At 61.3% G+C, this 27,947-nt stretch overlaps 1 protein-coding gene across 1 annotated transcript; it reads right to left on the reverse strand.

Moving 5' to 3' along the window:
- Positions 1-35: 35 nt before the first annotated feature.
- LOC104301834 (NADPH--cytochrome P450 reductase) lies at positions 36-27,947 on the reverse strand. Its single transcript, XM_054166971.1, has 15 exons — positions 27,787-27,947; positions 19,249-19,297; positions 16,850-16,978; positions 14,722-14,871; positions 12,298-12,422; positions 11,221-11,310; positions 10,195-10,293; positions 8,964-9,080; positions 7,629-7,747; positions 6,463-6,644; positions 5,553-5,702; positions 4,081-4,378; positions 2,291-2,436; positions 1,974-2,059; positions 36-200 (listed from the first exon to the last, which is right to left on the reverse strand). Exons 1-15 carry the CDS (start codon positions 27,945-27,947, stop codon positions 56-58), a joined length of 2,046 nt encoding a protein of 681 aa, XP_054022946.1. The 3' UTR covers positions 36-55.

Below are 27,947 nucleotides of genomic sequence, written 5' to 3' on the forward strand. Positions count from 1 at the left end.
CGGGGCCGGGCGGGCGCTGCGCTGCCAGGGGCCCTCTGCCCTGCCGGCCCCGGCCCTAGCTCCAGACGTCCTGGGAGTAGCGGCCCTTGGTCATCAGCTTCTTGACGTAGTCCACGGCCTGGGGCTGGCTGAGGCTGCCCAGCTGCGCCACGATCTCGCAGAAGGTGTTCTGCACGTCCCGCGCCATGTTCCGGGCGTCCCTGCGGGTGGCCGTGCTCAGCACCCACCCAGCACCCACCCAGCACCCACCCAGCCCCTGACTGCCACCAGGCCTGCAGGGGCACCCAGCCCAGCCCTGAGCCCAGCCCTGAGCCCAGCCCCGAGCCCAGCCCACGGCCTGGGGCTGGCTGAGGCTGCCCAGCTGCGCCACGATCTCGCAGAAGGTGTTCTGCACGTCCCGCGCCATGTTCCGGGCGTCCCTGCGGGTGGCCGTGCTCAGCACCCACCCAGCACCCACCCAGCACCCACCCAGCCCCTGACTGCCACCAGGCCTGCAGGGGCACCCAGCCCAGCCCTGAGCCCAGCCCTGAGCCCAGCCCCGAGCCCAGCCCACGGCCTGGGGCTGGCTGAGGCTGCCCAGCTGCGCCACGATCTCGCAGAAGGTGTTCTGCACGTCCCGCGCCATGTTCCGGGCGTCCCTGCGGGTGGCCGTGCTCAGCACCCACCCAGCACCCAGCCCCTGGCTGGCACCAGGCCTGCAGGGGCACCCAGCCCAGCCCTGAGCCCAGCCCCGAGCCCAGCCCTGAGCCCAGCCCACGGCCTGGGGCTGGCTGAGGCTGCCCAGCTGCGCCACGATCTCGCAGAAGGTGTTCTGCACGTCCCGCGCCATGTTCCGGGCGTCCCTGCGGGCGGCCGTGCTCAGCACCCACCCAGCACCCACCCAGCACCCACCCAGCCCCTGGCCGGCACCAGGCCTGCAGGGGCACCCAGCCCAGCCCCGAGCCCAGCCCTCAGCCCAGCCCCGAGCCCAGCCCTCAGCCCAGCACTGCCAGGGCACCACCAAACCATGGCCCTCAGCACCACAGCTCTGCAACCCCTCCAGGCATGGGGACTCCACCACTGCCCTGGGCAGCCTGGGCCAGGCCTGGACAACCCTCAAGGGGAAGAAATTGTTCCTCATGCCCAACCTAACTCTCCCCTGGCAAAACCTGAGGCTGTTTCCTCTGGTCCTGTCACTTGGGAAGAGAACTAACCTCAACTCCCTCCCAGGGAGCTGCAGAGAGCAATGAGGTCTCCCTCAGCCTCCTCTTCTCCAGGCTGAACACCCCCAGCTCCCTCAGCTGCTCCTCCCCAGCCCTGCTCTCCAGACCCTTCCCCAGCCTGGTTGCCCTTCTCTGGACCTGCTCCAGCCCTCAACATCCTTCTTGGAGTGAAGAGCCCCAACTGAACCCTGCCCTGCTCCTGCTGGCCACACCACTGCTGCTCCAGGCCAGGCTGCTGGTGACCTTCTTGGCCACCTGGGCACCCCTGGCTCATCTTCAGCTGCTGCCAACCAGCACCCCCAGGCCCTTTTCCCCAAGGCTGTTTCCAGCCACTCTGCCCCCAGCCTGGAGCCTTCCTGGGGTTGTTGTGACCCAAGTTCAGGGCCCAGCCCTTGGCCTTGCTGAACCTCATCCCACTGGCCTCAGCTCATGGATCCAGCCTGGCCAGGTCCCTCTGCAGAGCCTCCAGCAGCTCAACACTGCTGCCCAACTTGGTGTCATCTGCCAGCTGCCTGGGGCTGCCTGGATCCCCTCACCCAGACCACTGATGAAGATGTCAAAGAGAACTGGGCCCAGTGCTGAGCCCTGGGAGCAGCACTCAGCCCCCAGTCCTGGATGCTTCTCTCACCCCAGCCTCTCTGCCTGGCCCTCCCCTCAAACAAGGACAGTGTAACCCCCGCCAGGGGGCCACAGATGGGTGAAGGGAGCCCCACTGCTGTTCCTTGGCACAGGGAAGGGTCCCCAGGGCCCCTGCCCTGCCCCCAGACCTACCCACACACGTAGATGTGAGCATTGTCCTCGTTCAGCAGCTTCCAGATGCTTTCCTTGTTCTTCTTCAGTAAGTGCTGGACATAAACCTGGCAGGAACAACGAGGTGGGCATGAGGAGAGAGGAGCAGGACCCCCACAGCACCAAGCCCCAGCCAGGCAGGGAAGCCAAGGCCCTGCTTGTGGCTCCAGGGGCCGCCACGCGGAGGCGCCAGGCGCCCGCTCCGAACGCCAGGGGCTCCAGGCCGCCAAGCTGCAGCCCCTCGGGGGCTCTTTGGCTGTGGGCAAGGTAAGCAGAAGGCTGGGGAACTTGAGTGGTACCTTCTCAGCCTGGTCCCTGGAGAAGGCCACGTGGAGCTGGGTGAGGACCCCCTCCTGCTGGAAGCGGGCGAGCTCCTGGCGGTACAGGTAGTCCTGGCGCTCGTGGCGGCAGCCGTAGTACAGCACCGTCTCGCCCACCTCCTTGCCTGCAGGGCACACAGAGCCATCAGCTGCCCCCAGCCCTGCCCCAGCCCTGCCCCTGCCCCTGCCCTGCCCCTGCCCCAGCCCTGCCCGGGGCAGCTGCACCACTGCTGCTGCTCACGGGAGGAGTCCTGACTCCCAGCAGCACCCACAGAGAGGGGTCAGAGCTGGGCAGCCAGGGGACCTCTGCCACCACACCTCCAGCCAGCCAGGGGCCTGCTTCTGACCTCTGCCACCACACCTCCAGCCAGCCAGGGGCCTGCTTCTGACCTCTGCCACCACACCTCCAGCCAGCCAGGGGCCTGCTTCTGACCTCTGCCACCACACCTCCAGCCAGCCAGGGGCCTGCCTCTGACCTCTGCCACCACACCTCCAGCCAGCCAGGGGCCTGCTTCTGACCTCTGCCACCACACCTCCAGCCAGCCAGGGGCCTGCTTCTGACCTCTGCCAACACCTCCAGCCAGGGGCCTGCTTCTGACCTCTGCCACCACACCTCCAGCCAGCCAGGGGCCTGCTTCTGACCTCTGCCAACACCTCCAGCCAGGGGCCTGCTTCTGACCTCTGCCACCACACCTCCAGCCAGGGGCCTGCCTCTGACCTCTGCCACCACACCTCCAGCCAGCCAGGGGCCTGCTTCTGACCTCTGCCACCACATCTCCAGACAGCCTGGGGCATAGTTCTGTCCCTGTCCTGGTTCTGACCTCTGCCACCTCATCTCCAAACATCCAGGACCCTGGTTCTGACCCTGTCCTGGTTATGACCTCTTCCATATCCTCAAACAGCCAGGGGCCTGCTTCTGACCCTGTCCTGCTTCTGATCTCTGCCACCACACCTCCAAGCATTCAGGACCCTGGTGCTGATCTCTGCCACCACACCTCCAAGCATTCAGGACCCTGGTGCTGATCTCTGCCACCACACCTCCAAGTATTCAGGACCCTGGTGCAGATCTCTGCCACCACACCTCCAAGCATTCAGGACCCTGGTGCTGATCTCTGCCACCACACCTCCAAGCATTCAGGACCCTGGTGCTGATCTCTGCCACCACACCTCCAAGCATTCAGGACCCTGGTGCTGATCTCTGCCACCACACCTCCAAGTATTCAGGACCCTGGTGCAGATCTCTGCCACCACACCTCCAAGCATTCAGGACCCTGGTGCTGATCTCTGCCACCACACCTCCAAGCATTCAGGACCCTGGTGCTGATCTCTGCCACCACACCTCCAAGTATTCAGGACCCTGGTGCAGATCTCTGCCACCACACCTCCAAGCATTCAGGACCCTGGTGCTGATCTCTGCCACCACACCTCCAAGCATTCAGGACCCTGGTGCTGATCTCTGCCACCACACCTCCAAGCATTCAGGACCCTGGTGCTGATCTCTGCCACCACACCTCCAAAGCAAGAGGGTTTGGAGCTGTGGTGGCAGAGGTCAGACCTGCTTCAGGTCCATCTGCCTCCCCTTCCCCAACAGCCTCTGGGGCCAAGAGGAGGACAAAGCATCCTTGTGCTGGGCAGAGCCACTCGGCTGCCGCTCCCCCTGCTCCCCCACCTCTGCTTTTGGCTAGCTGGGAGCAGCAGAAGCTGCAGCCTGGAGGCACCACAGAGCCCTGCAGAGCAGCTGCAGCCCCAGGCCGGCCCCAGGCCCTCACCTTGCTGCTTGAGCCAGGCCCGCTCCTGGATGAAGCCGATGAAGGGGGCGATGCCGGTGCCGGGCCCCACCATGATGACAGCGGTGCTGGGCTTGAAGGGCAGGCGGAACTGCGACTTCCTGACGTACATGGGCACCAGGGAGCTGCTCCCGCTCTCCCTGGGCACCAGGGAGCTGCTCCCGCTCTCCCTGGGCACCTTGTTCTTCAGCCAGGTGGTGGCCACCCCCCTGTTGAGCCGGCCGGTCTTGGTCTCGTACTCCACGGCCACGGCGCAGATGTGGATGGAGTTGGGGTGAACCTGCGGGCGAGGGACGGCCGTGCCAGGGAGCCCCAGGAGCACAGCCCCTGCTGCTCAGGCATGCCAAGGAGTTCAGCATAAGCACAGCATGGAGGGGTGGGGACAGCACCCTTCACAGAACCCCAGAAGCTGGAATAGGACTGGAAGAGACCTCTGGAGATCGTCCAGACCAAGCCCTGCTCAGGCAGGGCACAAGGAGCTTCAGAGGGATCAGCACAGAGATGGGAACCAGGCCTGCCAGGAGGGGGGTCTGGGAGCCTGGGAACATAACCAACAGGTGGAGAAACCAGAGGCACAGCACTGAGCCCAGGACCCAGCAGGGAGGGGTTGGAAGGGAGCTCTGGAGATCAGCCAGCACAAGCCCTGCTCCAGCAGGGCACCCACAGCAGCTTGCCCAGCACCACAATGCCCAGGGGGGTTGGAAGCTCTCCACACCAGGACACTCCACAACCTCTCTGGGCAGCCTGCTCCAGGCCTCCAGCACCCTCACAACAAACAACTTTCTCCTCCTCTTCACATCCAACCTCCTGGGCTCCACCCTGTGCCCCTTGCTGCCCCTTGGCCTGGCCCTGGGCACCACTCAGCAGAGTCTGGCCCCAGCCTCTTGTCCCCCACAGCTCCTTTAGCTCTTGCTGAGCATTGCTCAGCTGCCCTCTGGGGCTGCTCTTCTGCAGGCTCTCAGCCCCAGGGCTCTCAGCCTTTGCTGCTCCCAGAGCTGCTCCAGGCCCCTCAGCAGCTCTGCAGCCTCCCCTGGACTCTCTCCAGCAGTTCCCTGTCTCTCTTGAGCTGGGGAGCCCAGCACTGGCCACACTCTTACCCCAAAGGTAAGACTGGAACAGCTCTTCCTCCCCTGGCACATCAAACCTCTCAGCCTGACCTACATGGGGCTTCTGCCTTGTGCCCAACTGATTGCAGGAGCACTGAGCTTCCTTTAGTGCTGCCAGCACCTTAGGGTGAATTTTGACCCCCCCCCCCAAATGTCACCTTGCTTCCAAGCCCTGAAAGCAAGGTCCAGGAGCAAAGAGAGTGGTTGGAGCAGGAAGCATCTGACTGCACCACAGGGAAGCTGGGATGGCTCAAGCCTGAGATAACCAAAGCCACCCCCTCAGTGCCAGCAGGGGGGAGCTGCAGCTGGGGTGCTCAGCAGGCTCAGGCCCTGCTGCAGGGGGCTCACCTTGGAGGAGGAGGCGATGGAGTAGTAGCGTGCCTGCAGGCGGGGCAGCAGCTCACAGAGGTGGTCGATGGGGGGGTGCAGGGAGGGCATGTCCTGCAGGATGGCCAAGATGTTCCTGCGAGCCTCCACCACCCAGCTGAGGTACAGGGCCTGTGGGCAAGGAGGGCACATGAGTCACAGCTTCCCTACCTGCCTGGCAACCCCCCAGCCCTCTGCCCCTGCTGCCGAGCAAGGCCTGGAGCCCTTCTGGGGGTCTCCAGCAGCCTCAGGGGAAGGGCACAGCTGGCAAACCCCCCAGCCCTCTGCCCCTGCTGCCAAGCAAGGCCTGGAGCCCTTCTGGGGGTCTCCAGCAGCCTCAGTGGAGCCCAGCTGTCAACCCCCCCCTCAGCCCTCTGCCCCTGATGCTGAGCAAGGCCTGGAGCCCTTCTGGGGGTCTCCAGCAGCCTCAGGGGAAAGGCACAGCTGGCAAACCCCCCCTCAGCTCTCCGCCCCTGCTGCCAAACAAGGCCTGGGCCATTTCAGGGGTCTGCAGCAGCCAGCTGGCCCCAGCAGGCTCACTGGGAAGGGCCTAGCTGGCACATACCCCCTCAGCTCTGTGCCCCCAGTGCCCAGCAAGCCCTGGAGGCCTTGTGGGGGTCTCCAGCACAGAGCTGGCCCCAGCAGGCTCACTGGGAAGGGCCTAGCTGGCACACATCCCCTCATCTCCGTGCCCCCAGTGCCCAGCAAGCCCTGGAGCCCTTGTGGGGGTCTCCAGCACAGAGCTGGCCCCAGCAGGCTCGCTGGGAAGGGCCTAGCTGGCACACATCCCCTCATCTCCATGCCCCCAGTGCCCAGCAAGCCCTGGAGGCCGTGTGGGGGTGTGCAGCAGGCAGGTGGCCCCCCGAGGCCGGCAGGGGAGGGCAGGCCCCACCTTGCCCTCGGCAGAGGAGGAGGCCATCCTGCGCAGGCGCTCCTGCTCGCCCGCGTCCGAGGCGTACTGCGCCAGCTCGTAGAGCACGTTGGTGCGGGGAGGGTTGGTGATGTCCAGGTAGTAGGTGAGGGCTGTGCGGTAGGAGGTGGGGCAGGGGAAGGGATGCTTCTTGTTGGATTCCTCTGGAAAAGAGGGAGAGGAGCAAAGCCACAGCGTCAGCAAGCAGCAGCCCTGGGCCGTGCCGGCGGTGCCAGCAGCCCTGGGCCGTGCCGGCGGCCGGGCGCCAGGGCTGCAGGCAGGGCAGGGGGTGGCCTGCAGGGGAGGAGGGCAGCCCCAGGGCAGCTCCCTCTCCAGGCACTCCTCCCCCAGGTGCTGACTGTGTGTTTCACAGGTGCTGCCTGACAGCTCACCCACCAAAGACCCTCCCTGCTGCCCAGCTCCACCCCAGGCACGGAGGCACCGAGCCTGCTCTGAGCTGACGCAGGAGGGCTGCTCCCCACGGCTCAGCTCACCTCGCACCTCCTGCACACCTGCCCTCACCAGTGGCCTTAGTCCCCTCTGGCCATGGGCAGGTGTGCTCACAGGCCATGGCTGAAGGAGACCTGCTGATGCTCTGTGCTGATCACAGAATGGGTTGGAAGGGACCTCTGGAGATCATCCAGTCCAAGCCCCCTGCCAGAGCAGGGGCACCCAGGGCAGCTCACACAGGAACACAGCCAGAGGGCTTTGGAAGCATCCCTTTGGAAACAGGGCTTTGGAAACAGGAACACATCCAGAGGAGACTCCACAACCTCTCTGGGCAGCCTGCTCCAGGCCTCCAGCACCCTCACAGGGACAAAGTTTTCCCTCCTGTTCCCCTGGCACCTCCTCTGCTCCAGCTGGCCCCCAGTGCCCCTTGTGCTGTCCTTGGCCATCCCTGAGCAGAGCCTGGCTCCAGCCCTGCACATCTTGATCCCCAGCAATGAGGGCAGCCCTCAGGCTCCTCTGCTCCAAGCCCCAGCTCCCTCAGCCTGGCCTCACAGGGAGATGTTCCACTGCCTGCAGCACCTCTGAGGCTCTGGGATGGACTCTCTCAAGCAGTTCCCTGAGGTCCTTTTAGAACTGAGGGGCTCAGAAGTGGACACAGTATTCCAGATGCAGCCTGCCCAGGGCAGAGCCATACTCACCATCCAGATTGTTCAGGGACATGATGATGTCCAGATCTGTGCCCAGGATCTCCCCAATCTGGTTGACCAGAGAAGAGTCATTGGCTGGGTACACTGCCACGTGGTCTCCAGACTCGTACCTGGCAGGAGAGCAGGAGCAGAGCAGATGAACACCAACACTGCTGCATGCCCACTGCTGCCCAGAGAGGGGACAAGCAGCCTGCTGCATGGAGAACACTGACATCTGAGCTGCTCCACAGCCCCTGCACCTTCAGGGACCCCAAAGAGCCAGCAGTGACAGCAGAAAGGACCACTGTGGCATCCTGGCTTCAGGAATCAAGTCTTTCACAGGGACCTCCCAGCTAACAGCAGCCTGGGCACAGCCTTTAGCCAGGGCACACTTCCTGGGCAAGACAGGCAAGGAGCAAAGCTGCTCAAAGCCTCTGCAGTGCCCAGTTTCATAGAATCATGGAATTGTCAGGGCTGGAAGGGAGCTCAAGGCTCAGCCAGCTCCAACCCCCTGCCATGGGCAGGGACACCTCACACTGCAGCAGGTTGCTCACAGCCACCTCCAGCCTGGCTGCAAACACCTCCAGGCAGGAGGCTTCCACCACCTCCCTGGGCAACCTGTGCCAGGCTCTCACCACCCTCCTGGGGAACAACTTCTTCCTCACATCCAATCTCAATCTCCCCACTTCTAGTTCTGCTCCACCCCCCCAGTCCTATCCCTCCCTGACACCCTCAAAAGTCCCTCCCCAGCTGTCTTGGAGCCCCCTGCAGATCCTGGAAGGCCACAATGAGGTCTCCCTGGAGCCTTCTCCTCTCCAGCCTGCACAACCCCAACTCCCTCATAGCAGAGCAGCTCCAGCCCTTTGCTCCTCCTCATGGCCCTTCTCTGGCCACACTTTGTGAAGCCCCTTGGATTTGTGGCTCTCTCATGGGCACACAGAGAGGAACTGAAGCCAGCAAGAGGGCTTTAAGCCCAGGGCTGTACCCACCCTGTGCCTGCCACCCAAGCTGAGCAAAGCCAGGCACAGCCCCACCCCAGCTCTCCCCTCTCTGAGCTCATCTGCCCCCTCACTTTCTGAATGACCCCTAGAGAACCCTGGCAGCTGGGACTGTTCAGGTAGGAGCAGTGTGTGCAGCCAGCTCTGGAGGGACCAGAGCAGCCAGCTGGCACAGCCAGAGCTGGAAGAAAGCCCTGGCAGTGGGCACCTGCTGTGTGGTACAGAAGTTCAAAGGTAGTGCTAAGTAATCACGAGAGCAAGGTCCCCTTCCGAGTGCTGGGTGAGGCCAGTGCCACATCCCTGCTCTCTGCTCCTGCCAGGAGAGAGCAGCAGCCCCCTGGGGCAGTACCTGATTTTGGAGTTGGAGATGTCCAGCTCCAGGTGCATGAGGTGTCTCTCCCCACCCTCGTTCAGCTTGCGGTTCTCCGTCACCAGGGCCAGGAAGGGGTTCTTGGCATCGAAGGGGCTGGAAGGAAGGACAAGGACCCTCTGGGTCACTCCTCTGCAGGCTCATGGAGCTGCTCACAGCCAGGCTTGTTCACACTGCTCTCAAGCAGGGTTTGAGCCCAGGCCTGGCCTGGTTCATGATCCAAAGCACACAAGGCACAAGGCAAGCGACCATCCTGCTGCTGCCCCAGAAACACAGCAGTCACAGAAGGGGTTGGGTTGGAAGGGACCTCAAAGCTCAGCCAGTTCCAACCCCCTGCCATGGGCAGGGACACCTCCCACCAGCTCAGGCTGCTCAAGGCCTCACCCAACGTGGCCTGGAACACCTCCAGGCAGGGCACAGCCACAGCCTCCCTGGGCAACCTGTGCCAGAGTCTCCCCAGCCTCACTGCAAAGAATTTCTTCCTCATCTCCAGTCTCAGTCTCCCCTCTCCCAGCTCAAAGCCATTGTTCCTCATCCTGGCACTCCCAGCCCTTGTCCCAAGTCCCTCCCCAGCTCTCCCTGAGCCCCTTCAGGTACTGGAAGGTTGCTCTCAGGTCTCCCTGGAGCCTTCTCCAGGCTGCACAGCCCCAACTCTCCCAGCCTGGCCCCACAGGGGAGGTTCTGCAGCCTCTGATCATCTTGGTGGCCTCCTCTGGAGCCTCTCCAGCAGCTCCAGGTCCTGCTTGTGCTGGGGGCCCCAGAGCTGGAGGCAGTGCTGCAGGTGGGGGCTGAGCAGAGCAGAGCAGAGGGGCAGAATCCCCTCCCTGTGCTGCTGCTGCCACTTCTCTCAGTGCAGCCCAGCACAGGGGCTGCAGCATTCCCCTCCTAGGCACAGATCATTTCTCCTCTCCTGTCCCACCAAGAGCATGGGACCCCCCCAAGTGGATCAAAGGGACTGTCCCACCTCCAAGAAATATTTCAGGCTGGGATTAATTGGCAGAGCTCCAGGATGAGGAAAGGCTCTGCCAGAGCTCAGCTGCTGCCAGCGCAGCAGCAGGACGGCCGCAGCCACCCGCGGGGAGCCCCCGGGGGTCCCAGCGGAGCTCTGGAGCCCATTCGCCCAGAGGAGACCTGCCAGCCGGCTGCAGTGCCCCCAGGCAGGGTGTGGTTGGACACATCAGGGCTGTGGGGGGCACAGCGTGGCACTCACGGCTTCTGGTTCTCGTAGCTCTTGAGCCTGCCCATCTCCCCGGTGTACACCCGGCCCGCGCCCGCCGCGCTCTGCACCACCAGCTCGTACTGACGGATGCTGGCGAGGAAGGGAGAGACAAGAGAGGGAACTCACTCAGCCTGTGAGCCCCAAGGGGCAGCTGCAGCCACCCTCTGCTGCCAGCTCCAAACCAAAGGCACCTGCCACCCCTGCGCCCCTCCCCAGGCCACACAGAGAGCCCAAACCGAGAGGAAGCCTCAGCCTCACGGGGGGCATGACAGCCCAGCTCAGACACCCCCAGAGCAGCCAGGGACACCACAGCCACCCCCAGAGCAGCCAGGCCCAGCACAGCCACCCCCAGAGCAGCCAGGGACACCACAGCCACCCCCAGAGCAGCCAGGGACACCACAGCCACCCCCCAGAGCAGCCAGGGACACCACAGCCACCCCCCAGAGCAGCCAGGGACACCACAGCCACCCCCAGAGCAGCCAGGCCCAGCTCAGACACCCCCAGAGCAGCCAGGCCCAGCTCAGACACCCCCAGAGCAGCCAGGCCCAGCACAGCCACCCCCAGAGCAGCCAGGGACACCACAGCCACCCCCCAGAGCAGCCAGGGACACCACAGCCACCCCCCAGAGGAGCCAGGGCCCAGCACAGCCACCCCTTTAGGAGCCAGGCCCAGCACAGCCACCCCAGCCCCAACACAGCCACCCCCTTAGGAACCTGGCCCAGCACAGCCACCTCAGCCCCAGCACAGCCACCCCCTTAGGAGCCAGGGCCAGCACAGGCAGCCAGTGGGGAGCCAGCCCCAGCACATCCCCATTCAGACCAGAAACCCAGAGCTGGGCTCAAGGCTGCCCCAGGACAGGCTCAACCCAGACAGCCCTGCTCAGAGCTCCACCTCCCAGGTGCCCTCTCAGCTCTGGCATGGGAGGCAATGCAGAGGGAAGGGCAGAGCAGCCGAGGGCACAGCCACCAGCCAGAGGAGGTCAGTCTGGCACCCAGAGGAACCTGCTCCTGTGCCCACCTGGACTCTTCTCCTGTAGCCTCCACCCCAAAGTGCTCACACACTGCTGGCCAGAACTGCTCTCTCCAGGTGATGAAGTCTTCTTCCAAGCTAGCCAGGGGAAAAAAGAGAGATTCAACAGCCCTGCCCAAGGGGGAGCAAAGAGACCTGCCCAGAGAAGTCATCTCAGATCCCTGTGGAGCTTCACCATGGGAAGAAAGCCCTCGCCCTTGGGTGCAGGCAGTCAGGAGGGGGCTGTGTGCCCACAGGTCACCAGAAGATCATCTTCAGAGCACTCAGTGGGTGGCAGGGAAATGCTGCTGCACCCAGGTCTGCCAAGGAAGGTCCTTAACCAGCTCAGCTCCCCCTGCCCACCCCTGATCACCTTCCCACCACCTCTCTCAGGGCTCAGAGCCTCCCCCACCCAGCAGCTCTCTATCATCAGACCCTGCAGCCATTGGAGCTAAGGCCACAGGCTGGAGTCCTGTCCCAGCCAAGCTGCTGCTCCCCACAGGCTGCTCAGGAGAGCAGAGAGAGGGCCAAAACCCCCCAGACAAAACTATTGCTGCCTCCCACCACAAACCACTTCAGCCACACAGGCTGGGGCAGCAAGACCTGCAGCAGAGCAAGGGCTGAGGGGGGTGCTGCAGAGGCTGGAGGGAGGGGGGGCTGCAGAGGCTGGAGGGGAGGGGGCTGCAGAGGCTGGGAAGGGGGGGCTGCTGCAGAGGCTGGAGGGAGGGGGGGCTGCAGAGGCTGGAGGGGAGGGGATGCTGCAGAGGCTGGGAAGGGGGGGATGCTGCAGAGGCTGGGAAGGGGGGGAGCTGCAGAGGCTGGGAAGGGGGGGATGCTGCAGAGGCTCCTCCAGTGCCTAACTGTGGCCACAGAGAGCTGCTGTGGAGTCTCCCAGACAGGACCCCCCAGGACAGTCGCAGGGGCACAGCTGTGGCAGAGAGCAGGCAGCAGGCACTCAGAGAGCTGCCAGCTCCTGCCAGTGGCCCTGCAGAGTCTGCCAGCAGCAGAGCCAGGTCTCTGCCTGCCCAGGTGCCCTGCACCAGGCCTGGGCCAGCTCTGGGCACCCCTTCAAGCCCAGCTACTCACTTGCCGTCGTCGTCCCCCAGCCCCAGGTCAAAGATGCGTTGGGCTCCCAGCTCCTCCAGCCTCTTGTCCACATACTTCCCCATGGCATTGAAGTGCTCATAGGTCTTGTTCCCCAGCCCAAAGACCTGCAAGGCAACACTGAGGAGTTGGGCTTTTCCCATCCAGCTGGCATCCTCTGGCCAGCACCCCCCAGCACAGGATGCTGAAGGCAGCCAGCAAGGCCTCTCCCAGCTCCTCGGCAGATGGCTGTGGACCTTCGACCTACTGCTGGAGAAGGTCTGGTCAGGAGGCACAGCCACCCCCCTGAGACTGGCCTCAGGTGAGGCAAGAGGATGCACAGAGCTTTGACCAACTCCCAGCCCAGAAATGGCAGCCACAGAGCAGGGCAAGGAAGCTGAGAAGGGCCTGGAGAATAAACCTCATGAGGAGAGACTGAGGGAGCTGGGGATGGTTAGCCTGGAACTGAGGAGGCTAAGGGGAGACCTCACTGCTCTCTATAGCTACCTGAAAGGACCTTGTAGAGAGGCTGCTGCTGGTCTCTCCTCACAGGCAATTAGTGCCAGAACCAGAGGGAATGGCCTCAAGCTGCCACTGGGGAGGTTTGGACTGGACAGTAGGAAAAGGATTTCCCCAGCAGGAGTGGTCAGGGACTGGGATGTGCTGCCCAGGGAGGGGCACAGCTGGAGCTCTGGGGCCAGTTCTGGAGCCTCTGTGCCAGGAAGGATCTGCAGGGCCAGGAGGAGGAGCAGAGGGCTGGAGCTGCTCTGCTGTGAGGACAGACTGAGGGAGTTGGGGTTGTGCAGGCTGGAGAAGAGAAGGCTCTGAGGAGACCTCATTGTGGCCTTCCAGGATCTGCAGGGGGCTGCAGGAAAGCTGGGGAGGGACTTTTGAGGGTGTCAGGGAGTGATAGGACTGGGGGGGATGGAGCAGAACTAGAAGTGGGGAGATTGAGATTGGCTGTGAGGAAGAAGTTGTTCCCCAGGAGGGTGGTGAGAGCCTGGCACAGGTTGCCCAGGGAGGTGGTGGAAGCCTCCTGCCTGGAGGTGTTTGCAGCCAGGCTGGAGGTGGCTGTGAGCAACCTGCTGCAGTGTGAGGTGTCCCTGGCCATGGCTGGGGGTTGGAGCTGGCTGAGCCTTGAGCTCCCTTCCAGCCCTAATGATTCTATGAGTCTAAGCCTAACAGCAACTTCCTCTGCTCCTTTCTCTTCTCCCTTTTGTACAGAGGGGTCCAGGTAGGCAGGGAGGGAGAAGCTGCTAGCTTGCCCTGGTCTTTGACCAGGAGGAGGCTCTTGTGCTGTTTGCTAATTGTAAATCCTGGAGTGTGTGCACTTTCATTGCAATGTAGGCTGTGGCAGTGCCTGTAAACACAGCTTGCATTTGCTTCCAGCTGAGCTGCTCTGGCAAAACTAATGCTGGGGGGGTGGAATTTCAACCTACCACAGCTGTAAGTATTGTAAGCCCTGGGTGTTTGGTACACATTCGTTGCACCCCATTGCAGACTGTAGTTTTGCCTGCAAACACAGCTTCCATCTGCTTCCACCTGGGCTGCTCTGGCAAAGGGCATTTAAGAACACTGAGACAGCTGAAGGTGTCCAGAGAAGGGCAAGAAAGCTGGGGAGGGGTCTGGAGCACAGCCCTGTGAGGAGAGGCTGAGGGAGCTGGGGTTGCTTAGCCTGCAGAAGAGGAGGCTCAGGGGAGACCTTCTTGCTCTCTCCAACTCCCTGAAGGGAGGTTGTAGCCAGGTGGGGGTTGGTCTCTTCTCCCAGGCAAGCAGCACCAGAACAAGAGGACACAGTCTCAAGCTGTGCCAGGGGAAGTTTAGGCTGGAAGTGAGGAGAAAGTTCTTCCCAAAGAGATTGGCCCTTGGGATGTGCTGCCCAGGGAGGTGGTGGAGTCCCCATCCCTGGAGGTGCTCAAGAGAGGCCTGGATGTGGCACTTGGAGACATGGTTTAGTTGTCAGGAGGTGTTGGGTGACAGCTTGGACTTGATGATCTCTGAGGTCTTTTCCAACCTTATTGATTCTATGATTCTATCATTCTATCAATGTTAGGAGAGGAAATTTCCACCCACCACAAGTATGGTCAATCCTGGGATGTTTGGTACGTACTCCTTGCAGTTTTGCCTATAAATACAACTTCCATCTGCTCCCACCTGAGCTGCTCTGGGCAAGAGAATTTAAGAAGGCCATTGAGACACTGGAAGGTGTCCAGAGAAGGGCAAGGAGGCTGGGGAGGGGTCTGGAGCACAGCCCTGTGAGGAGAGGCTGAGGGAGCTGGGGTAAATGCTGGATGTTTGGTACATACTCCTTGCAGTTTTGCCTGCACACGCAGCTTCCATCGGCTTCCTCCCGAGGTGCTGCGGCAGGGCTAAGGCTGGGGGTTAAGTTTCAGCCCGGCCCAAGGGGGGGAGGGGCGAGGCACTCACGGCGAAGCGCAGGCCGGAGAGGTCGGCGTCGGCCTCCTGCAGCCAGTCGTAGAAGTCCTGGGCGTTGTCGGTGGGGTCGCCCTCGCCGTAGGTGGCCATGCAGAACACAGCCAGCGACTTGTCGATCTCCGACAGCCGGCTCAGGTCTGCCTGCAAGCACAGGAGACAGCCTCAGGGACCACACCGCTGGGGCTGCTGCCCCCCCTGCTGGGCACTGCCGGGGCCACACCTGGAGTCCTGGGTCCAGTTCTGGGCTCCTCAGGTTAAGAAGGACATTGAGAGACTTGAAGGTGTCCAGAGAAGGGCAACAAAGCTGGGGAGGGGTCTGGAGCACAGCCCTGTGAGGAGAGGCTGAGGGAGCTGGGGTTGCTTAGCCTGCAGAAGAGGAGGCTCAGGGGAGACCTTCTTGCTCTCTGCAACTCCCTGCAGGGAGGTTGGAGCCAGGTGGGGGTTGGTCTCTTCTCCCAGGCAAGCAGCACCAGAACAAGAGGACACAGTCTCAAGCTGTGCCAGGGGAGGTTTAGACTTCATCTTAGAAAGAAGTTCTTCCCAGGAAGAGATTGGCCCTTGGGATGTGCTGCCCAGGGAGGGGGTGGGGTCAGCATCCCTGGAGGCATGTAAGAAAAGCCTGGAGGAGGCACTTGGTGCCATGGTCTGGTTGATTAGTTAGGGTTGGGTGATCAGTTGGACTTGGTGATCTTGGAGGTCTCTTCCAACCTGGTTGATTCTGTGGGCTCCTGCTTGCACCACAGCGTGGAACCAGGGAGCTGTCTGGGGTGGAACAGACCTCTGGGATCATTATTGTCATAGCAGCTAACAACCAGAACTAACAACCAGAACTAACCAACTGGAACTAACAACCAGAACTAACAACCAGAACTAACAACTACTTAATAGCAAAGAATGGATTGATGCTTCAGGAGAGCAAGTTGAGACTGGAGATAAGGAAGAAATTCTTTGCAGTGAGGGTGGGGAGAGCCTGGCACAGGTTGCCCAGGGGAGGCTGTGGCTGCTCCCTGCCTGGAGGTGCTCAAGGCCAGGCTGGATGAGGCCTTGAGCAGCCTGGGCTGGTGGGAGGTGTTCCTGCCCATGGCAGGGGCTTGGAACTGGCTGAGCTTTGAGGTCCCTTCCAACCCAACCCATTCCATGCCTCAATGGATTACTGAGTCCAACCATCCCCTCAAAGAGCTGATCCCAAAGGCATTGGGAAAGGCCAAACCCACCCAAAATGGCAGGAGGAATAAAGCTGAGCACCCTCACTGCAAGGCAAGTCAGCACTTCCCATTGCTTCTCCTGGGGGGTTGGTTTTCCACAGGATACTCTAAGGGACCAGGAGCTGTTGGTCACTCTGGAGAACACCAAATGTCAAGGGCAAGAGTGTGGCAGTGTGGGCCCAGGGCTGGCTGCAGCAGGAACATGGAGCAAGTTTCATGCTGCCAGTGGATGACTCACAGCTCCCAAACCTTCCAGCCTGCCTTCCTCTTCCAGTCATGCTGCAGTGTTCACTCCACAGCTGCAGAATGCCAGCATCCCTCACTCCAGGGACAAGGAAGGGCTGGAGTGAGTCCAGAGAAGGGCAACAAAGCTGCTGAGGGGTCTGGAGAACAGGGCTGGGGAGGAGCAGCTGAGGGAGCTGGGGGTGTTGAGCCTGGAGCAGAGGAGGCTGAGGGAGACCTCATTGCTCTCTGCAGCTCCCTGAGAGGAGGCTGCAGCCAGGTTGGGCTCTTCTCTCTAGGAACAAATCACAGGACAAAGGGAAATGGCCTCAAGTTTAGCCAGGGGAGGTTTAGGTTGGACATGAGGAACAATTTCTTCCCCTTGAGGGCTGTCAAGGCCTGGCCCAGGCTGCCCAGGGCAGTGGTGGATCTCCATCCCTGGAGGGGTTTCAAAGCCCTGGAGCTGTGGTGCTGAGGGCCATGGGCTGGTGCTGACCTGGCAGTGCTGGGGTCAGGCTTGGACTCAGCGATCCGAAGGTCTCTCCCAACCATGACAACTCCACCATTCTGCTGTGGGATTCTAAGCACCAATCCCATGTCTCAGGCTCATTGTTTCATCCCCTCAAAGCCACTCCTATAAGGGGTAGCTGTCCCTCCCTGGGTGTCCCCAGGCTGCCTCCAGGGCTGCTTACCAGGTCGTACTCCTCGGGGTCGGCGGCCATGCCCCGCATGCCGTAGCGGTGAGCGTCCTTGGCCAGGCGGTTGGCAAACTCCTCTGCTGTGCCAGTCTGGGAGCCATAGAACACCACAATGTTCCTGCCCTGCAGAGGAGGAGAAGCCCCTGTCAAGCAGTGATGCCTTGGGGAGCACTCACAGCTGCCTGGGGGAAAAGCCTGGCCTGCATCAGGAGCAGTGTGGCCAGCAGGAGCAGGGAAGTCCTTGTGCCCTGTGCTCAGCACTGCTCAGGCCACACCTGGAGTCCTGTGTCCAGTTCTGGGCTCCTCAGGTTAGGAAAGATGTTGAGAGGGGCAGAGAAGGGCAACAAGGCTGGGGAAGGGTCTGGAGCACAGCCCTGGGAGGAGAGGCTGAGGGAGCTGGGGTTGCTTAGCCTGGAGGAGGCTCAGGGGAGACCTTCTTGCTCTCTGCAACTCCCTGAAGGGAGGTTGGAGCCAGGTGGGGGTTGGTCTCTTCTCCCAGGCAAGCAGCACCAGAACAAGAGGACACAGTCTCAAGCTGTGCCAGGGGAAGTTCAGGCTGGAGGTGAGGAGAAAGTTCTACCCAGAGAGAGAGATTGGCCCTTGGGATGTGCTGCCCAGGGAGGTGGTGGAGTCCCCATCCCTGGAGGTGTTGAAAAAAGGCTTGGATGTGGCCCTTGGAGCCATGGTTTAGTTGTCAGGTGTTAGGGATTAGGGAATAGGTTGGACTTGATGATCTCTGAGGTCTTTTCCAACCTGGCTGATTCTGTGACTCTCCAATTCTATGACTGTCAGAGCCAAAGGAGCCCCCTGGGATGGGGAGCCTGGGCTGCAGCATAAAGGCAAGCAAGGGGCAGCAGCTGGACAGCACTGCAGGAGGGTTTGCAGCAGCAGACTCCAGGCTGAGCTGTTCACATCCTGCCTCTTGCCAGGCTCAGAGGGGTGACTCAGGGGAAAGCCACAGCAAAGAACAAACCCTTCAGGTTGATTCTCAGCCTGGAGGCTACAGTAGCTCCTGGGAGCAGGAAAACTCCCTGGCTGAGGAAGCAGAGCTGCCTGAGCTTGGGTCCAGGCAGGGAATTCCCTGGCTGAGGAAGTAGAGCTGCCTGAGCTTGGGTCCAGGCAGGGAATTCCCTGGCTGAGGAAGCAGAGCTGCCTAAGCTTGGGTCCAGGCAGGGAATTCCCTGGCTGAGGAAGCAGAGCTGCCTGAGCTTGGGTCCAGGCAGGGAATTCCCTGGCTGAGGAAGCAGAGCTGCCTGAGCTTGGGTCCAGGCAGGGAATTCTCTGGCTGAGGAAGCAGAGCTGCCTGAGCTTGGGTCCAGGCTGGGAAGAGCCCTGGCTGAGGAAGCAGAGCTGCCTGAGCTTGGGTCCAGGCAGGGAATTCTCTGGCTGAGGAAGCAGAGCTGCCTGAGCTTGGGTCCAGGCAGGGAATTCTCTGGCTGAGGAAGCAGAGCTGCCTGAGCTTGGGTCCAGGCAGGGAATTCTCTGGCTGAGGAAGCAGAGCTGCCTAAGCTGGGGTCCAGGCAGGGAATTCCCTGGCTGAGCAAGCAGAGCTGCCTAAGCTTGGGGTCAGTGCAGAGCACTGAGCTCCTGCCCTGCTGACAGCCAGCTCTTTGAAGCAGAATGAAGAGAGACCCAGCCCCTGCTTCTCCCTCTGCTTCCCCTGGGGCCCAGTCGAGTGAGGCACAAGCTGCCAGCTCTGTGCACAGCAGTTCCCATTCCAGGGGGAGCCTGCTTGGGAACCAACCACACAGCCAAACAGCAGCCAGCCACTGCCTCTGCAGCCTCTGCCATTCCCCTCCTGGCTCTGAACCTGCCTGACACTGCTTCCATTGCTCCCCATTTACACTTTGATTGTTTTTCCTCTAAGGACTGCTGGAGGAGGCTCAGGGGAGACCTTCTTGCTCTCTCCAACTCCCTGAAGGGAGGTTGGAGCCAGGTGGGGGTTGGTCTCTTCTCCCAGGCAGCCAGCACCAGAACAAGAGGCCACAGTCTCAAGGGGAGACTGTGCCAGGGGAGGTTCAGGCTGGAGGCGAGGAGAAAGTTCTTCCCAGAGAGAGTTGTTAGCCATTGGGATGTGCTGCCCAGGGAGGTGGTGGAGTCCCCATCCCTGGAGGTGTTCAAGAGGGGATTGGATGTGGCACTTGGAGCCATGGTTTAGCTGTCAGGGGGTGTTGGGTGACAGCTTGGACTTGCTGATCTCTGAGGTCTTTTCCAACCTTACTGATTCTCTGAACTCCCCAGCACAGCTCACAAGAGCTGCTCCTGCCAGCCCACACAGCCCTCCTCTGGAGGCTCTGTGCAGCAGACCTGTCTGTCCCCAGACCAGTCCCCCCTGCTGAGAGCTGGAAGCCTGGCAGGCCAGGAGCTCCCCCAGAGGCAGGGAGGAAGCTTACCGTCTTCTTCATCTTCTCGATGAAGCTGCTGTCCCTCGCTGGAGCTGCTCTGCAAGACAGGAGGAACCCCTGTCAGATGAGCACACCCATTCTTCAAAGGGCCAGGAACAAGCCAGGGAGGGAAAAGTGGACCTCAGATGTCAGAAAGGCTGCCCAAAGGGGTGGGGGGATGCCCACTGCCCAGCTCAGGGCTTCTCTGCACACAGAGAAGGAGCTCAGAGCAGAGGGGAAAGGCTGAGCCCCTGCAACGAGGCTGGGGAGGGGTCTGGAGCATAGCCCTGGGAGGAGAGGCTGAGGGAGCTGGGGTTGCTTAGCCTGCAGAAGAGGAGGCTCAGGGGAGACCTTCTTGCTCTCTCCAGCTCCCTGAAGGGAGGTTGTAGCCAGCTGGGGGTTGGTCTCTTCTCCCAGGCAAGCAGCACCAGAACAAGAGGACACAGTCTCAAGCTGTGCCAGGGGATGTTCAGGCTGGAGGTGAGGAGAAAGTTCTTCCCAGCAAGAGAGATTGACCCTTGGGATGTGCTGCCCAGGGAGGTGGTGGAGTCCCATCCCTGGAGGTGTTTAGGAAGAGCCTGGATGAGGCCCTTGGTGCCATGGTTGAGTTGATCAGATGGTGCTGGGTGAGAGGTTGGACTTGGTGATCTCAAAGGTCTTTTCCAACCTGGTTAATTCTATTCCATTCATCACTGAATCCTCCCAAGGGCTAAGCCCAGGCACTTGGCCCTGGCTGGCAGGAAACCTTCACTCTCTCAGCTGCTCTGAGAGGTTTCACAGCTCAGAGGTTAGAAGGATCTCCCAGAGCAGGTCTCCAGAGAAATCTGAAGCCAAGCCATGGTAGGAATGAAGGGAATGGAGAGCTCCCTGCTTCCCCCACCACGGACAGGCAGGGGATGGGTCCAGAAACATCTCCCAGGAGGCTGGAGCAAGGTCTCCTCTCACATGCAGCAAGTGACAGGACAAGAGGGAACAGCCTCAGGTTGTGCCAGGGCAGGTTCAGGCTGGATACTGGGAACAACTGCTTCCCAGAAAGGCTTCTCAGGCCCTGGCCCAGGCTGCCCAGGGAGCTGGTGGAGTCCCCATCTCTGGAGGGGTTTCAAAGCCACATGGATGTGGTGCTGAGGGCTGTGGTTTGGTGGCAGTGGTGGCATTGTGAGCTCTGGGAGAGTGCTTGGATGTGATGATCTCAAAGGTCTCTTCCAACCTCAACCCTGGTAAGGTTCCAGGAGTCCCAGAGCCCTGTGGAGCAGACAGACCCAGCTGGTCAGACCCATGGAGCCTCAGCTGCCTCTCCAGGTCCCCAGGGCTCATTCCCACACCAGGGTCTGTGTTCCCAGCATGGATCTCTGGCAGAGAGGCAGCTTTCTGCAGCTCAGATGGAGCACAAACCACAGCAGCCTGAGGAGCACCGAGGAGGAGGCTGACACCGCTCTGGCTGCTCTGTTAGGCAGGGAGCCAGAAGAGCTTTGCCATCCTAAGCACCCCCCTGGTGTCACAGGGTGACAGCAGCCCAGCCCTGGGGACTCCCACAAGTCCACTTAGGTTCTGGGGGTCTCTCCAAATCAGGAGGACAAGTTCCAGGAGCTCACTTGCTGCCTTCCCTGCCTAAGCCTCAGCAGAGGGGAGGAGGAATGTGGGACCCATTGCTGCCTCTCTTTCACAATGGAGGAATGCAAGGCTGGGTCTCCTGTGGGAAGAGAGAAGCCTCCTCCAGGCAGTAAACAAATGCCTTTGGCTCTGGCCCATGTGAGAATGTGCACAGCTCACTAAGAGTTTCCTAAACTCTGCAGCCCAGAGGGAGGGCTCTCTGTGGCTGTACAGAGCCACTGGCAGAGCACAGGGTGGGGGCTGTCCAGCCCTGCATGCCTGCAAGCTCCCCAAAGGCACCACGGGGCTGCAGAGCAGTGCCTGCCATCTCCTGGCACCACCAGGCTGGTACAGCATGTATGAAAGAGGAGCAAAGCCTGCCCCAATGCACTAGGGCTGTGCTCCCAGGAGAGCTGCTGTGCACCTCCCACTTTGCCCTCTCAGCAGTTAACAGTCTCCCTGCATTGCTGGGTCCCTTCCTGGGCACAGGGATACCACAAGGAGCTCAGGAGCAGTCCCAGCCCTGCTGCCAGGATGGGGGCTTAGGAGAGCTGCCCCCTAGGCTGCTCACAGGACTCAGCTCTCACTTAGCTTTTGGCTCCTGCATGAAGCTCTTTGGTTTGCTGCCCTCTGCCAAGGAGATCCAATTAGAACAGCTGCTGGGTAAGCTGCTGCACAAAACACTTTTAAAGGAGAGGGGGAAAAAAGAGGTTCAGATCCTTTCAGCAAGCTGCCTTTGGGAGAGAAAAGGGAGCAGCACATGCAGCTTGTCTGCTGTCAAAGGAAGCAGTGCTGCACTGAAGTGTTGTGATGGGGAGCAGTGTGTGCCTCAGGCATGGGAGAAATCATGAGGCTGGCTTTGGGAGGAAGGCTGCACAACCACCCGAGGCTGCTTCAGCAAGGGGGCTTGAAAGGCTGAGCTGCAAGAGGTGCCCCAGAGGCAGAGAGGACACTGAGTGGCACTGCCCAGCCAGCAAGACGCAGAGCAGAGAGCTTGGGGGAGAGCTCCCACGGCTCAGAGAGCTCAGGGCAGTGACCAAGAGAGTCAAAGTGAGGGGTGGAGGAGAGGAGGTAACTCCACTGTGGCAGCAAGGCTGTAGCTTGGATGGATTGGGGACCCCTGGGGAGAGCCCAAGGTGAGCAACTCCCAGGGCTCTGTCGTTTTGGATTCAGAAGAGAGAAGGCAGCCAGAAGGAAGTTCCGAACAACTCAGCAACATCAAGGTGCCCACCTCGACCACTACACCAGGGTGCCCACCTCAGCTGAACCCCTCTCCTTCAGGAAGCTCCCATGCCCAGGGCTCTGCACCCCAGAGCTGATCTCCATGGAGCAGGGAGGACGCAGCCCGGACACCACGGAGGGAGCGGCGCCGACAGCAAGGTCTCCCCTGGAGCAGCCAGAGCCTCTCTCCCCTTCCCTCTCCTCCTGCTGCTGCAGCAGGCAGAGGCAGCCCTCTCCACCCAGCCCTGGGGCAGCAGCAGCAGGGACCCCTCTGAGGCCAAGCAGATAACTCACCTCGCCGGGGCCGCCTCCTGCCGCGGGGCCGAGTACGCACAGCCCATGGTCCGGGCGGGGAGCGGCAGACAAAGAGTCCCAGCCCCGCGTCTGCACCGGGAGGTGAGGGGGGATGGATCTAACTTAGCTCTGGAGCAACACACTCGGAGGCCTTCCCATTCTGCTCCTCCTGGGCATCAAAGCCGAGCACCAGCCTTTTGTTAAGGAGAAGAGAGCCGGCACAAAAGGCCCCGGCCAGGGTCATAGCAGGAGCGGTGCCGTCTGCTCAGATCCTCCCCGTGGGGCTCTGGAAGTTCCCCAGCCGAGCTGCACGGTCCCCAGGAGCTGCAACATCTGGCAGCCCTGGCAGAAAGGAATTAGGAGCCGAGAATGAAAGCTCCCAGGATCCTCCAAGCTCAGGGCCCTCTCCCATCCGTGAGGAGCAGGGGGGACGGGACACAAAGCCCTCCCCCGGGCCGGTTCCCTTGGAAACTGTTTATCCCACAGCTGCCTTGAGAGCCGCTGCGGTGTGGGAAGGCTGAAGGAAGCGATTCCAGACGCCAGGGGCGAGCGTGGCAGTGCCACGGCAGGAGCAGCCCACGGCACTCTGCTCTCTCCGGGCCCCCAGTCCCTTGAATCAGAGCTGGGCTGCCCCTCCTGCACACAGAGGCAGCAGGGCAGCTCAAGCAGGGCAGCTCAAGCAGGGCAGCTCAAGCAGGGCAGCTCAAGCAGGGCAGCTCAAGCAGGGCAGCTCAGCAGGCAGCTCAAGCAGGGCAGCTCAAGCAGGGCAGCTCCAGCAGGGCAGCTCCAGCAGGGCAGCTCCAGCAGGGCAGCTCCAGCAGGGCAGCTCAAGCGGGCAGCTCAAGCAGGGCGAGCAGCTGCAGCGGTTCCTGCCACACGCCAGGGACTGGGACTCCGGAGCTGCAGAAGGCAGATGAGCCCCAAACAGTTAAAGAGAGGGGGGAGGGGGGAAGGAAAAGGGAAGGGGGTGTCACCCAGCAGGCCAGGGGCTGCCAGCCCTGCTGCTGCCCAGGAGTGGAGTCTGCAGGACTCCAGAGCAGGCAAGGAAGGGCAGGGATCTGCGGCTGGGAAGCAGGCGGAGGAGCTGCTGCGTTCCCCAGCAGTGCCTGTGGAGGAAGCACGGGGGCTGTGGCTGGGTGGTGACTGAGAGCCCAGCTGCCTGATGACATCTGCAGAGCAGGCTGGGGGAAGGCTCTGGTGGTTTCAATTAAGGCTGGAACTGGGCAAAAGGCAAGAAACGCTCAGGCAGTGGCACCCCAGCCTGCCCCACACCCAGGGGCTTGCACAACACAGCCCCAGCACAGCTCCTGCAAGGGAGACCTCTGCAGATGTTGGGCTCTGCCCCTTCTCTGGGACTTCAGGCAGGCAAGAGAGCAGCAAGGAGCTGTGGCTGAGCCCACAAGACACACGGCTGGGGCAAGAACATGACCACCCCTGGGCCAGGCAGGCTGGGGGAACCCAGCCCAGATGTTACCCAGAGGGCAGAGGGGATTCTGACCATGCCTCTCTTCTTCCACCATCAAGGGCAACTGCAGCAGCAGCTTCTCCTCTCCTCTGCAGCTCCTGCTGAGCTGCTGGGGCTTGGCCAAGGCTGGTCCCTGCTGCTGCTGCTGCTCAGTGGTGGCTCCCAAAAGCCCCAAGTGCTGGGTGCTGTGCTCAGGCTGGAGGTGCTGCTTGTACTCTCCCACCACACCACAAGCAAAGCCATTGAAGCAGCAGCAGCCCCCAGGCCCTGTCCAAAGGGCTGCTCAGCACCTTCCATCCTCCACTCCTCCCAGGCTCAAGCTGGGGGCTGAAATGACACAGCAGAAGCAGTCCCCATGTCCCCCAATGCCATCAGATGAAGCAGTCCAGGAGAGCCTGGGGAGTCCAGGCAGAGAGTATGTTGAAGAAAGGCAACATCTCTTTAAGGTCAAGGCCCTCCACTGGAGACAGCCCCACCAAGGGCTCTCTGCCTTGGATCTGGGGCAGCTTCCCTGCCTGCCCAGGGAGCAGCAGCTGCAGGCAGCCAGCTGCAGGCAGTGGCCAACAGCCTGATCCTGGACCTTGCTGCTTTGCTTGTTCATCACAAAGGAAACTCCACCCAGGACTCAAGGATGACAGGAGGGAAGGAAACCTGTGGCTGCTTGTTTCCTTCCTGGTTCCAAGTGTCCCATAAAAGAGGACAGAAAGGCTGCAGGAAAAGGCTGCCTGGGAGGATGGAGGCACCACCAGCTCACAGGACAGCCTGGCTGCAGCCACCACAGCAGGGCTGCAGCAGGGTCAGGCTTAATGTAGAGGAAGAAACTCCTGCAGAGCCTCCTCTTGCACTTCACCTGCTGGCTGCCAACCCTTCCAAGCTGCAGGTGTGTCACACAGGGTCTGGTGCAACCTCACCTCTCCCTGCTGGGTGCTGGGAGGTGCTGCTCAGAGCCAAAACTTTGCTCACAACAGCCCCAAGAAGGCTCCAGGCTGGGGGCAGGAGGGCTGGAAACTGCCTGAGGGAGAAGGATCTGGGCTTGCTGGTTGACAGCAGCTGAAGATGAGCCAGGGGGTGGGCAAGAAGGCCACCAGCAGCCTGGCTGGGATCAGCAATGGTGTGGCCAGCAGGAGCAGGGCAGGGGCTGTCCTGCTCTGCTCAGCACTGGTGAGGCCACACCTCAAATCCTGGTTTCAGTTCTGGGCACCACAGCATAAGAAGGACCTTTGAGAGGCTGGAGCAGGTCCAGAGAAGGGCAATGAGGCTGGTGAAGGTTCTGGAGAGCATGGCTTATGAGGAGAGGCTGAGGGAGCTGGGGTTGTTTAGCCTGAAGAAGAGGAGGCTGAGGGGAGACCTCATTGCTCTCTACAGCTCTCTGAAAGGAGGCTGGGGTGTTGGCCTCTCCTCCCAAGTAACTAATGACAGGATGAGAAGCAGTGGCCTGAAATTGTGCCAGGGGAGGGTTAGGCTGGAGAGAAGTTCAAATGTCTTTGCTGCTAGAGTGGTCAGGGATTGGAACAGGCTGCCCAGGGAGGTGGTGGAGTCCCCATGCCTGGAGGTGTTCCAGAAACAAGTAGATGTGGCACTTGGAGACACAGTCTGGTGGTGAGGGAGGTCTTGGGTGAAAGGTTGGAATCTTGTGTCCGCTTCTGGGGCTCTCACTTCAAGAAGGACCTCAGGGAACTGCTTGAGAGAGTGTAATGGGTTGGGGCAGGTCCCCTCCCACCACAGGCAGAAATGCACCAGGGGGGCACCCAGCTCAAACTACAACAGAGAGTCCATCCCAGAGCCTCAGAGGTGCTGCAGGCAGTGGCACAGCTCCCTGTGAGGCCAGGCTGAGGGAGCTGGGGCTTGGAGCAGAGGAGCCTGAGGGCTTCCCTCATTGCTGGGGATCAAGATGTGCAGGGCTGGAGCCAGGCTCTGCTCAGGGATGGCCAAGGACAGCACAAGGGGCACTGGGGGCAGCTGGAGCAGAGGAGGTGCAGGGGAACAGGAGGGGAAACTTTATCACTGTGAGGGTGGCAGAGCCCTGGAGCAAGCTGCCCAGAGAGGCTGTGGAGTCTCCTGCTCTGGAGACTTTGAAGCCCCACCTGGATGTGTTCTGTGTGAGCTGCCCTAGGGTTGGACTCAATCTTTCAAGGTCCCTTCCACTTCCATCTTCTGAGCTTCCTCCTCATGGCCTCACAACCAACCTCTCAGGGCTGGGGAGGACCTGCAGGGACTCTGCAGCCAGCACAGACCCAAAGGACTGACCTGGTGTGGTTACCTTCTGCAAAGGCTACTGCAGAGCACAGGCCTAGGCTGAGGCTCACTTCCACCGTGCAAGCACACAGGCAACAGACCCCTGGAGACCTTTGCTCTCTGCTGCAGGGCCTTCCAGCCCCTCCTCAGGCTTCAACCCCCAGGGGCCTTCCAGCCCCTCCTCAGGCTTCAACCCCCAGGGGCCTTCCAGCCCCTCCTCAGGCTTCCCACCCTGGGGCTTCTGAGCCCCTCCTCAGGCTTCCCCCCAGGTGTTTCCAAGCCTCTCACCAATGGTCCAAAAGAAAATGGAGTGAGCTAAAAAAGCCCAGCAGAAAAGTGGTGTTAAGTTTGGGGTGTGACCAAGACAAGGAACTAAATGCACTCAAGATCTCCACCAACACAACCTGCTCCTGGCCCTCAGCCCTTTGCAGGAGACAGGGTGGAACAAGGACCTCTCCCTCTCCAGATGCAGCCTCCTGCTGCTGTGCTAATGTGGCATTGAGGTTGCACAAGAGCTGCCAAGCAGCTCATGTTCCAGAGCTATGCCCCAGCCTCTCAAAACTCTTTCTTCTCTCTGAAGCTAAGGGTGGAAAGCTGCTCAAGAGCCTGGCCACCATTCTCCAGATTTCAACACAGCTCTTATCAGAAAACACAGAGAGCAGCCAAGGCTACCCTGAGGAGCTCTGAAACACAGCCAGAGGCTCTGCTTGGGAAGGGGAAGCTCTGCTGTGGGCCACACGGTGGGCTGAGACAGAACTGCAGCCTGGCTCCACACCAGGGGTTCTGCACAGCTCGGGGAGCACAGGGCACAGACATGGGAGGGGACAGAAATGCACTTTGGGATCAAGTGCCCTCACCTGGAGACCTCCTACAATCCAAGGAGCCACCATGGCCAAGCTGCAGAGGTGGTGCCCAGGTGAAGCTCAGGAGGTGCCACAGCAGCAAGTGCAGGGCTCTGCTCCTGCTCAGAACAATCCTCACTATCAACCCAGGCTGGGGGTGAGGAGAGAGAGAAAGCAGCCCTGGGGACAAGGACCTGGGGGTGCTGGGGTGGAGAAGCTGCACAGGGGCCAGCAATGGGCAGTGGCAGCACAGAAGGCCAAGGGCAGCCTGGGCTGCATCCAAAGCAGACTGGCCAGAGCTGGAGAGAGGGATCCTGCCCCTCTGCTCTACTCTGGGGAGACCTCTCCTGCAGGGCTGGGTCCAGCAATGGGGACCCCAGCACAGGGAGGATGTGGACCTGCTGGAAAGGGTCCAGAGGAGACCATGAAGGTGATCAGAGGGTGGAGAACCTCTGCTGTGGGGACAGGCTGAGGGAGCTGGGGGTGTTCAGCCTGGAGAAGAGAAGGCTCTGGGCAGACCTCAGAGCAACCTTCCAGTCCCTGCAGGGGCTACAGGAAGGCTGCAGAGGGACTGCTCCCAAAGGCCTGCAGGGACAGCCCCAGGGGCAATGGTTTGAAATGAGAGCAGAGCAGACTGAGTTTGGATGTGAGGAACAAGTTCTGGCCCAGGAGGCTGCTGGAACCCTGCAACATGTTGCCCAGGGAGGTAGCTGAGATCCTCCAGGTGAGGCTCAGCAAGGCTCCAAGCAGCCTGCTCGAGGGGAGGATGTCCCAGCCGAGTGCAGGGGGGTTGCACTGGATGTCCTTAGGAGCTCCCTTCCACCCCAAATCACCCCATGGCTCTATGAGCAGGACAGCCAGCCCCAGTGCCCAGCCTGCAGCCCAGGGGCTGTTACTTACATTGTCTGCATCTTGGGCAGCTCGGGGACCTCCTCCTTTCTCTTGCGGAAGAAGAGGCAGTAGGTGAGGAGGCCGACGATGAGCGAGATGAGGAACACGTCTGTCATGCTCACCAGGGGCTCCTGCTGGGCAGGGCTGCTGCCTTCCACTGCTTCCCCCAT

The sequence above is a fragment of the Dryobates pubescens genome, chromosome 13 (genome assembly GCF_014839835.1).
Source record: "Dryobates pubescens isolate bDryPub1 chromosome 13, bDryPub1.pri, whole genome shotgun sequence".
In the NCBI taxonomy this organism is placed as follows: Eukaryota; Metazoa; Chordata; class Aves; order Piciformes; family Picidae; genus Dryobates; species Dryobates pubescens.

Excerpts from the sequence above, each read along its gene's own strand:
- LOC104301834 (XM_054166971.1), bottom strand. The coding sequence starts at position 27,947 with ATGGGGGAAGCAGTGGAAGGCAGCAGCCCTGCCCAGCAGGAGCCCCTG. Across the intron at positions 10,294-11,220 it reads GCTACAGGAGAAGAGTCCAG|CATCCGTCAGTACGAGCTGG; the intron begins GTGGGCACAGGA and ends CTTCCTCGCCAG. Across the intron at positions 6,645-7,628 it reads GTCCCTGAACAATCTGGATG|AGGAATCCAACAAGAAGCAT; the intron begins GTGAGTATGGCT and ends CCTCTTTTCCAG.